Here is an 11,731-nt window from a genome sequence, read left to right on the forward strand (position 1 = left end):
GTCAAATTCAAGTTTGTATCGCACAATTTATTATTTGCCTGATTGCTGATTTTTTTCAACGTTCTTAAAGTTATTGTAATACCTGGATTTGATCCCCTGACGATACGATCTGCAGCTCATGATGGTTCCTCGACGCTATCTGGAATATATAAATTCAAGGGGATATGCTTCAAAGGCATTAAATTGAAAGCAAATCGTATAGTTCTATAACTAAAATCTTTGAAATCGTAGAACTCGTCATTGATGATCTTAAAATAAACCAACATTTTGGAGCCTCCTTAAAAACGATTCCAATCATCGATGTCTCATTATCATGAACGATTCTATTGAACTTATTTGTATTCTTTCACGCAATCTAGTTTGATAGAAAAATGTACTTTCTGTCAAGATCTAACACCTGGTTGTTAAGATAATATAAATCGTATTTCAAGTACAAAAAAAAATCCTAATTTCGAATTATTTTATGCATAGTACGACAAAATCTGTTTATCACGGCTGATCATCGTATATCGGTCGTTTCACGGTTTTTTTTTGCGAATTGTCGTACACAAAGGTCAAGTTCATATGTACATCAATACAAGTCTCTCTTCTTGCCGTAATCAAATCATGCATTTCATTTAAATACGATAAAGAATATGCATGGGCCGCACATTGTACGTGCAGATATACGAAAATAAGTTTTAATATCATTCTATACGATATAATCTGTAAAATAAAATACAACTTCTGGTTGTCTGGGTTGAGAGTCGTTTAGTATATAAGTTATATTTTGATGGCCGAGTTTCGGGTTTTTAAAATACTAAAACTAAACTACACTTCACGACTGACTATTAACGACTAACTTTATTCAACATTATCTTTCACTGCACAACTCCCGTTCACACGTTGGTTCTGCAATCCGATGCCCCACCGTCCGGTCACGTAGTCCTGGGAACGATTAATTGTCGAATCAGCTAAGATGGTGCTGATGATGTTGTCGCTGTTTCTAGGGAAGCCAGTGTTTCTGCTAATTTGTGTTGCGCTTCCGTCAACCTGTCGATAACTACCCCCTCCCTACGAAAGGAACGTCCCGTTCCGTACGTTCTAAGAATCAGCAACACGATGATGATTACCGTTGCAGTGCCAATGAACGAGAAGCTTCCGATCAATTTCCAAAATCTCAAATCCAGGTGGTATTGTTGCAGGTAAACGTGATCAAGCCTTTTCCGGTTAGAAATAGTTTCAGCATTAATTTTCTCCAATTCATATAATTTGTGTTGTTTCCAATTGATTTTTAAATTGTGGAAAGCTCTTTCGATGATATCGATTGGATTTTCAAGTTCGTTGTTCGTAAAGTTTTCTCTGTCGAATATAACGGTACAATTGGTGAATGAAATGAGAACATTTCCATTTATGGTTCTGTTATCTGGACCACAAGTTGATTCTAGCGTCTGATCTTTTGCATTTCTGATCAATATCGTATTATCATTAATAAGTTCCTTGGATGTCTCATTCTGTACCACATAACGGCAAGTGGTTTGTTTTCCATCAATGAGGGATGCTAAGCATTCATCATTAAGTTCTTTTAGATAGGCTGCTTTCTGAACAAAATTGTCTGGTTTTTCAGTAATGTACAATTTACTGGCGGTTTTCAAGATGTGCGTTGGGTATTGGTACAAAATGCGGTTATTTGTTACGAGTGGAAAAATTCGCATAATATCCGATGTTGTCGAGTTTTCCAGTAACGGAACGTGCATAAGGTACAGAAGCATTTTAGAGCTGGTTACAAACTTTGGTGTGACAAACTGTAAAGCTTCATCGGGCAGATTTAAGTTTACTCCTTGATCCTGGATTAACTCTCTGATCGCCAAAATTTCTCGAATCGACAATATTCTGTTATGTGTTATCGATAATTTCGATAACATGATGGCATCTTGGATGTCTTCGAGCATTTTGTTCAGAATGTCTGTATTCATAATTGCGGTGATGATTTCAATGTCATTTACCATAATTTTGTTGAAATTCGCTTGTAACATAACTTCCTTGATGGCGTTAGTCAGGTGCTGAATACGCTTGTCGATGTTCTCGTTAACTTTAAATTGTTGATTGTTTTGATCAATGAGGTCGTTCATGGTACTGTTGATGACTTGAAGGTCTGCGGCGTCCGGAGTCCCAGCAATCCATTTCCAGATCGTTCCAATAGTGTCCCATCTTTTCGAGCGGTGATGTGTACGTGGTTTCAATTGATATAGATTGTTGTACAATTGTTTTGCCTTATATTTAAGGATGTTTTTTAGTGGGTTGTTAGTTTCAACGTTATTTCTATAGGAAAAACTTATAAGTGTTTCTGTCGCTTCTTCTATTGATGATAAATTTATTGGATGTACTATTTTTATTGTTCCAATTTGGATTTTACATTCTCTTTCCTTTACTAGTAAGATTGGGTCGTTTCCAAAATGTTTGATAGATAATTTTTGTGCTTGACAGAAGCATAATGCTATCATGAGTAGTGCTACTCTGTTATTCTAAAAATAAAGAAAAATAAGTATTAGTAATGGATTAGTACTATAATGACATTTCATTTTATTTTTTTCTGTTTTCCTCCTCGGTTTTATGACTCTGCTTTTTATTGTAACAATTGTCGTAGAACTTTATTTCTGTTCAAACGAATCTTGATAGAGGTGTTTTTTTTTCAATTCAGTATGCATCCTCTCCGCCCTTCGAAAAAAAATCTTGCAATTTGGAATTTTTGTTTTGACTGAATTTTTATTCCAAAAAAGTAAAATTGCAGGATTTTGTTGTGTTGTTAGATCATTAATTACTCTTTGTAAGCGATTTTGAAATTGGCAATTAATTTTTACTAGCTCGTTGTTTTCTGTTATGAAAATCTTGTTATCAATCTGAAGATTAAGGATTTTTTTTTGTGATATCTGAGTTAGATCATTATTGTCAAGGTTTCCAGTAATTCCTGTTCTGACCAAATTTAAAAAGTCTCTATTAGATGTAAATTTTGGTTTTAATTCTTTCCAAATTTGTTTAGCCATGTTAAACTTGGTTGAAAAAAGTTCGATTATATTTGAGTAATTTCCAAGATATTCGATTACATTCAGTTTCTGTTGGAGTTTCGTAAAAATGGATTCGTATAATTCCTTTTTTTTTTATATGAAAAGTCTGTGTTGACCCGTTTTTACGAAATAGTAGTCATCTTCCAGGACAAGCTGTTCAGGGTTGTTCTCTAGGCTGGAAATGTGTATGGGCTGAGAAACGATTAGTCTAAATAAAATAGAAATAAAAAGGCTTAGAGTGATGAGCGGTATTTCCGTCTGAAAAATAAAAAAGTATTAGTATGGTTATTTTCTTATACGTTTTAACTTCATTTTGTGAAGCTTTCTTCTTTTGTCATCGATATATGTTGGGTTTGGTCAATGTGTATTATTTCCAAAGGCTGTTTAGGGGTAGGAGTTTCTCCAAGTTTTATTTTGTATGGCTCCATCTCATATTTCATCCTATTGCAAATATTGCAGAGAATGACAAATTTACGAATCTTAGACTTCATTTTAGGAAAGTAGAATCTTTTAATTATTTCATTCTTATTTTCGTTTATTCCCCTGTGAGAGACTTTGTGAGTTTCCTCGATAATTTGATCTTGTTCCATTTCGTTTTTAACGTCGATTAACATTGTTTGAGTAATTTGGACTTTCAAAGTCTTGCATCTACTAAAATAGTTTTTGTACACAAATTGAATAATGCCCATAACGTTTTCTGGACAAAGAATGCAGTTTACTTTTCTAGTGTCCATATATTCCTTAAAGATCCTTATGATAAGAGGAACCCCAAATATTACTTTAGTAATTGTTCTTCTATGAACCTTTGGAAAAATTTCTTCATAAGTTTCAGATTCTTCATTTCCAATTTTCAAAACTATTTGGTTATGAAAATAGTTCAAGGGTTTTTCTGTAAATGGTACTAAATCAGTTATATCGGAATCTGCAGAATGAGCGGAATTAGATTCATCAGAAATTTCTTCATTTGCATTAATATCGGGTGGAATTCTGGATAAAGCGTCTGCAACCACATTTTGTTTGCCAGGACGATACTTTATCTCATATTGGTATTCTTTTAATTGAAGAGTCCAACGAATAATTTTTGAATTTGGATTTTTCAGACTCAACGCATATGTCAATGGTTGATGATCCGTAAAAAGAGTAAACTTTCTTCCAAATAAATAAGGTCGAAAGTATCTTGTTGCCCAGACAATGGCAAGAAGTTCTTTTTCAATTGCTGAGTAATTTTCCTCTGTTTTTGTAAGAGTACGAGAAGCGTATGCTATCGGTCGATCCTTTCCAATCACACCTTGCGAAAGCACTGCTCCTAAGGCAAAATTACTAGCATCGGTTGTTAAAATGAAAGGTTGGTTAAAGTCGGGATAAGCCAAGATATCGCTTTGGGTCAATAGTTGTTTACAAAATTCAAAAGTTTTGATAAACTTTTCATTGTGATCGATTTCCTGTCCTTTTCTCAATTGACCAGTTAAGGGTTTCGTAATTTTGGCGAAATCTTTTACAAACTTTCTGTAGTAACCAAGAATACCTAAAAATCCTTTTAGTTCTTTTTGATTCCTAGGAACCGGCCAATTCTGAATAGCTTTAATCTTATCAGCATTGGGTTTGACGCCGTTTTCAGTTACTATGTGGCCTAAAAATCCAACTTCTTTCTTTAAAAATTCACTCTTATCGAGTTGAATTTTCAAATTGACATTTTGCAATGCCTTAAAAACTTTTTCGATGCTCTCTAAATGTTCTTGTAGAGATGTTGAATAGATGATTATATCATCCATATAAACTAAGCAACAATTTCCTACAAGATCACGGAGAACATGATCAAGCAACCTCATCAAGGTACGAGGTGCGTTACGTAGCCCAAATGGCATACGCAGATATTCGTATAAACCGTGCTCAACCGAAAATGCAGTTTTCGGAATATCATCCGGGTGAACCTCCACTTGGTGGAAACCAGATTTTAAATCTAATGTAGTGAAGTACTGGCATCTTCCAAGTTTATCTAGGATGTCAGTAATGTTAGGCAAAGGGTACCTGTCGTCAACCGTTTTCTCATTGAGTTTACGGTAGTCTACTACCAGGCGCCACTTTTGCTTTCCTGAAGCATCCACCTTTTTTGGAACTATCCAAATCGGTGAACACCATGGAGATGAACTAGGACGAATAATACCTTGTTCAAGCATTTCATTAATTTGTTTTTGGACCTCTTCTCTGTGTATGAAAGGGTATCTATAACTTTTCGTATATACTGGAATGTCATCTGTAGTTCTGATCCGATGTTTGACTACGTTCGTAAAAGTCAAATCGGTGCCTTCTTCGTAAAAGACATCGTATTTCGATAGAACTTTTAATAATTTGGATTTCTCCTCATGATTGAGGTGTTCGAGTCTTAAATTTGATTCAATTTTATGAGAACCCCTAAACTCTTTCCTTTGTTTTATAAGCTCAAAATTGTCTATTTCCATATGCATGGAGATAGCATCCACATAGTTGGCAAATAGTCTACACTGTTTGGTGTCCCGTTTAATGTTAATCAGTGGAACACACGTTTTGAAATTGGACGCGTAGTATAAACCAGACGGAATAAAGACATCCTCGGCTACTTCCACGTCGTTATTCAAAACAAAGTCCCCCTGGCACACGGGTACTGTTATTTTATGAACTGCTGACTGGTGTTCATGGAAATTTACAATAATCGCGTCTGGATATTTTTTATGTAAAGAAAACGTATATCCATTCACGATGATATTATTGGCCGCCGTATCAATAACGACACCAAGGTCTACCATGGTTTCATAACCGATGAGGCCATGGAAATATTCGTGGAATTTAAAAATTTTAAATTTCTGGGGTTTTTCTAAAATTTCCGGAAACATATTTATAAACACATGTTTGTTTATATTGAAAGTTCCGTAAATGTTTTTCACTTTTGAAGCGGGTCCATTTTGCATAATTTCAGTAGGTACAACATCTGGAGATAAATAATTTTTATTGGCTCCGGTATCTATTAACAATCTTAACACGCCATATTTTGTGCACACTTTAAGATACGGAAGGAAATTGTTTTGTGTCATTCTGGCTGTTGTGGGCCGAAAGAATGATGAAAATTTAAGTCTTCGTGATTGTTTAGGTGTTTTTCTCTTTTAACGATCCCTGATCCCCGTGTTTGTGATTGAAATTTATTAGGATTGTTATTATTTTGTTGATAATTATTATTTTGTTGATAATTATTACTTTGTTGATAATTATTATTTTGTCGAGAATTATTATTTCTATTATAATTTGGTCGGTTATAAGCCGGCCGGTTATAATTTGGTCGATAATAGTTTGGTTGATTATGATTTTGTTGATTAGAATGTAATTGAGTCTGTGGGTTCTTGTTTCTGTCTGCTTTTCTGATAGCAGCATTGGTTTGTTCTAAGGCGCATTCGTACGCCGATTTTAAATTTTCCGGTCGGTAGATCCGGGTTAGATTAGAGATTTCTCCCTGTAATCCATCAATGAAAGCTTGTTTGATCATTTCTTCATAATTAGCAGAAATGATTCTGGCACAGGGGCGCATCTCTTCGTTTAGATTTATTTTCGCCTGTATATCGGCTAAGAGTGTTTTACACTCTTGGTAGAATAATGTAACATCTCTGTTACCCTGTCGAAGAGACGGTATTTTTGCCCCTAGTGTGTGCAAATCACGCTTATCCCCGAATATTTCTTTCAGTAGTGCCTTCATATTCTCCCAAGTTGAACCACAATGGTGTGCGAGCAAGGCTTCACTGGCCCTACCAATTATTTTGTCCCTTATTATGTTCTCCCACAGTGGCATCACTATTGAAACATCACTAGCCCTTACGTCCCTTAGACAGAGACTTAATTTTATCTCTACCGAATTCAGCCAGGCGGGGAGGTATTTTGCGTCCCCGTCATAGGTCGGAATTAATTTGAGCGGATCGGGTATTTTAGTTAAATTAGAGTGTGCCTGAAATTGTTCGTTTGAATTTGTCGCAACACTTGCTGAGTTAATTGAAAGCCTTTCCAGCTGCGCGCGCTGGTTTTCAATCAATGCAGCCAACTCTTCGATTCTCTGTTGTAATTCATCCGATCTAGTCGTTGGAGCCATTTTTTTTTCTAATTATGATCACTGGAAATTTTTGATACTCCAACTTTGTTTCTTGTGAAAAGTGTGCTTTTTGCTTTTTAAATTTTCCTTATTAAGGTTGAATAATCACTAAACGGTAAACCACCGTTTTTCACTTGAACTCTAGCCTAATAGTAATTAAAATGACTTACCCGGTACATCTGATTGGTGGTCCTTGTGCGGGGAGTTAATTATCTTGTTCCGATGCAAATTCACGGTAATCCTCCGCGAATGGCCGCTGCCGATCACAAAACTAAGTATTTAACTCACACACGCACTATCCTACCGCGACTGCGCCAGTTATATTTTGATGGCCGAGTTTCGGGTTTTTAAAATACTAAAACTAAACTACACTTCACGACTGACTATTAACGACTAACTTTATTCAACATTATCTTTCACTGCACAACTCCCGTTCACACGTTGGTTCTGCAATCCGATGCCCCACCGTCCGGTCACGTAGTCCTGGGAACGATTAATTGTCGAATCAGCTAAGATGGTGCTGATGATGTTGTCGCTGTTTCTAGGGAAGCCAGTGTTTCTGCTAATTTGTGTTGCGCTTCCGTCAACCTGTCGATAACTTATATACTTCCAATTGATGATTTGTTCATCCTTCTGATCTTAAGGGCCCAAAATGTTCTCTTAGTTCTTTGCAGTTGTCCATAGCTTGAACTATAGAAATCCCAACAAACATCATCGTTATTTTAATCTGAACCTATGAATTTAAAGATTGAATAACTGATAACCTCAAATCCTTTCACACTTTTACGTTCAATAAGGCCGTGTGAATGGAGGGGGGCTTTAGGGGTTTAAGCCCCTCCCATGGAGATTTTTTCAAGAAAAATTTTCAAAGTAGTATCGGAAAATTACTTGATCTTAAAAGGTGTTTAAAAATTAATGTTAACAAGCAAGTCAGAAATTTGACTTTTCTTTTTGTTTACTTTTCCGCATGTAACGAATTTTTGAGAAGTTTTATGTCAAATTGAATTTAAGATATTTTAAAAAGCATAAATCTGATTGTTTATCAAATTTCAACAAATTTGTTAAATGAATTCAAGTTTGTTTAAAAATCCAACTGCAGTAATGTCACAGTAATGTCAAAAATAGTTATACCCAATCATATTTTCTAAAACTTAAATAATCTTTTGTAATGCTCATGCGTCGTCATCATCAAAATATTATTCCCTGATTGAATGAAGTATAGTAAACAAAATGAGAATATTTTTTTTCTTAAATGTTGGTTTGATAGTTAATTAGTTATCAATGATTCATTTTACTTAAATCTGACACATTTTCGAGTTCAGGACGCTAAAATCTACCAAATCAACTCTTGAAACATAAGCATCCAAATGCTTCTCTTTTGGGTCATCTCTTCAATGGTACAAATAAGTTTTTAAGTAAGACGTGTTTATTGAAAACAAAAACCTTTCTTTAATGGTGAAAAACTTGTCTGTTTTTATTTTTTAAAGAAATAAACAGAATTCTAAAGTACAACTTTTTCAATATTTTAATAAATTTACCGAATTTAAACGTCAAACTATTTACATTTTAGAAATATTTTGGCGGTTCCTTTGCACGGGCCTGACGTTCAGCATTCAAAAAATGTGTTATTTTGATTTAAAAAAATTTGTTGTCTATTTTAATTTGTGTATTTTAAAATTCGGAAGATCATGAAATCTCGATCGAGAAATCCGGCGAAAAACCGGGAATTTGGAATTGGAAACTCACTGGCCACCTTGGCTTATACAAAAAAGTAAGTTGAAGCTATGCTGTTTCATATATGTTTATCAATCATTCTGATTTGAAGATAAGGTACCAAGTTCCTCAGTGTGAGTTTTGAACTAAATCCGTCTATTGATAGTAGCGGAAAATTAGAAATTAAAATATTGATTATTATTTGCTTTGTTCGAAATCAGAAAAAGTAAAAACAATCCTTGTTTTTTGTAAGATTCCCGAAACAAATTCCCAATTAGACACATTATTTAGCCACCACTGATCCCAAGTTTCCACCGCTAAACCTCTCTAATGCCTTTATGATTTCTAGCAAGTAGAAATTTATTGAGCTTAGCTCCCAGGTTTAGCAGGGGCTGATCCACGGTTTGTAACATTTGCTACAACGATCCCCAATTCAAGAAGCACGGCACACGTGTGTTGTGTTGTGTTCGGTATGGTTCGAATTAATATTCATAATAATCAGATTAGTGCCCCCGAACATCATCCATATGGAACATCCGGCAGGGGCCAATCCAACAATGTTAATATAACTTCCATTGGCTGTGACGGTTGTCAACGCTCTGGCAATAATGATAATTCCATCCATTTCATGTTCTGTTTCTCTCTCTGTGTGTGTTTCGATGTTTCGCTAATTCTCTATCTCCCTATCTCATACACACTTTATCTTCATATTCAGTTCTGGGGAGCCAGGGGTTGTAAATACATACAAACTACCTACTAGTCAGGCGAAACAGTCCAGGGATGACATTTATTAGATGGATAGAGTCGCTTGGTTGGTTCATTTACCTCCCACATCAGTCGGGCAGGTGAGGCTGCTTGCAAAGTTTAACCCCAATCACCTGTGCACAATGAATGGCTGCTTGAACCATTGCTGCCAGCTCGTTAAACATATGATACAATTTAGTGGGTAAGTATGTTTTCGTGAATGAGTGATAGTTCCCTGCCTGCGCCCGCCGTTGGTCGCGTGAAAATTAGATCGAGTGGAATAATTATCACTGTTGACTGGGGTGGAATAAATTTGCGAGGAGTTCTCATCTAGAAAGGGCTCCGATTCTCGCGGGTAGAATAAGTTTTATGGTGTACGGAATGAAAAATAAATTTTTGATTTAAATTGTCCTGAATAAAGAATATTCATTATGCCCCTTGACGTAGGGGATAGCATTCAAGTCATCTATGCCGACGATCTATGCCATGTCTTCGATTCGTTACTAAGGATTTTCAGCTAAGTATTCTTTTACTATTATTGTATTCGTTTGCTATCAGATTTCGTTCGGTGATTTTTAGATTTTTATTTAAAAAATGTCCATGACGGTTGTAAAGGGTGATACGGTCAAAATTTGGTCAATATCAACTTGACGTATTTCTTTCAAATTTGCATTTCAAAAAAACCTGGACACCCCTCATTTTGAAGGTGTGTGTGTGTGTGTGTGTGTAGAGGGTTGCTCCTATTTTGATTTTGGAATTCACTCTTCAGTTGTCAAAATGCCGTCCAAGGAAGAAGAGCAGCGTATCAAAATTTTGCTCGCGCATCGTGAAAATCTGTGCTACTCGCACGCAAAGCTGGCAAAATTGCTAAAAGTTGCCAAATCAACCGTTACAAATGTAATTAAAGTGTTTGGGGAACGTTTGTCAACAGCCAGGAAGTCTGGATCGGGGGGAAATCGAAAACCGGAAGCCGCTGAGACGACAAAGAGAGTTGCCGGTAGTTTCAGGTGGAACCCTAACCTCTCTCTCCGAGATGCCGCAAATAAGCTGGGTGTATCGTCTACACCCGTGCATCGCGCCAGAAAACGAGCCGGATTATCGACTTACAAGAAGGTAGTGACTCCAAATCGCGATAATAAACAAAAAACGACGGCCAACGCGCGATCCCGGAGGCTGTACAAGACGATGCTGACAAAGTTTGACTGCGTGGTAATGGACGACGAAACCTACGTCAAAGCCGATTACAAGCAGCTTCCGGGACAGGAGTTTTATACGGCAAAAGGAAGGGGAAAGGTAGCAGATATTTTCCAGCACATGAAACTGTCAAAGTTCGCAAAGAAATATCTGGTTTGGCAAGCCATCTGTACTTGTGGCTTGAAAAGCAGCATTTTCATAGCTTCCGGGACTGTCAACCAAGAAATTTACGTGAAAGAGTGTTTGAATAAACGTCTGCTGCCTTTCCCGAAGGAACACGGTTGTTCCGTACTGTTTTGGCCGGATTTGGCATCTTGCCATTATGGAAAAAAGGCCATGGAGCCCTCCCAACACGCCAGAGCTCCGCCCAATTGAGAAATACTGGGCTATTGTCAAACGGAACCTAAAGAAGACCAAAAAACTGCTAAGGACGAGCAGCAGTTTAAGGCAAACTGGCTTTCTGCGGCGAAGAAGGTGGAAAAGGTGGCTGTACAAAATCTGATGGCAGTGGTTAAGCGTAAAGCCCAGCAATTCGGTTTGGAAAAGCGGAAGCCTTACTGAATATTTTTCCTGAATTTTACACTAATTAAACTTGAAAACGAAATTTAATTTGAATTTTTAAATAAACGATTTCACCGATTTACACGCGTTTTTCCTTGACCAAATTTTGACCGTATCACCCTTTAGTATCAATCGAAGCAGGGATAATTTCAATTTACAAACACTCAGTTTTTTTTGTTAAATATAACATTCGGTGACTGTCGTATGAACATGAAAGACGGCAAAGGGTGGAAAATTCTAGTTTTATTTGTAGGAGAAGATGAGGAGGAGGAGATTTAACTACAGTGTGTCATTTCGCTTTGCAAAAATCAATATCGGGAACTGCTACTATTTGCACAGTTTACACGGCTTGCATTAACTCTGAAAA

At 36.4% G+C, this 11,731-nt stretch overlaps 1 protein-coding gene across 1 annotated transcript; it reads right to left on the bottom strand.

Moving 5' to 3' along the window:
* Window positions 1-843: 843 nt before the first annotated feature.
* LOC129753750 (uncharacterized) lies at window positions 844-6,240 on the bottom strand. Its single transcript, XM_055749596.1, has 3 exons — window positions 4,548-6,240; window positions 1,113-2,190; window positions 844-1,053 (listed from the first exon to the last, which is right to left on the bottom strand). The coding sequence occupies exons 1-3, from the start codon at window positions 6,110-6,112 to the stop codon at window positions 844-846; spliced, it is 2,853 nt and encodes a 950-aa protein (XP_055605571.1). The 5' UTR covers window positions 6,113-6,240.
* Window positions 6,241-11,731: the final 5,491 nt, after the last annotated feature.

Source organism: Uranotaenia lowii, chromosome 3 (assembly GCF_029784155.1).
Source record: "Uranotaenia lowii strain MFRU-FL chromosome 3, ASM2978415v1, whole genome shotgun sequence".
In the NCBI taxonomy this organism is placed as follows: Eukaryota; Metazoa; Arthropoda; class Insecta; order Diptera; family Culicidae; genus Uranotaenia; species Uranotaenia lowii.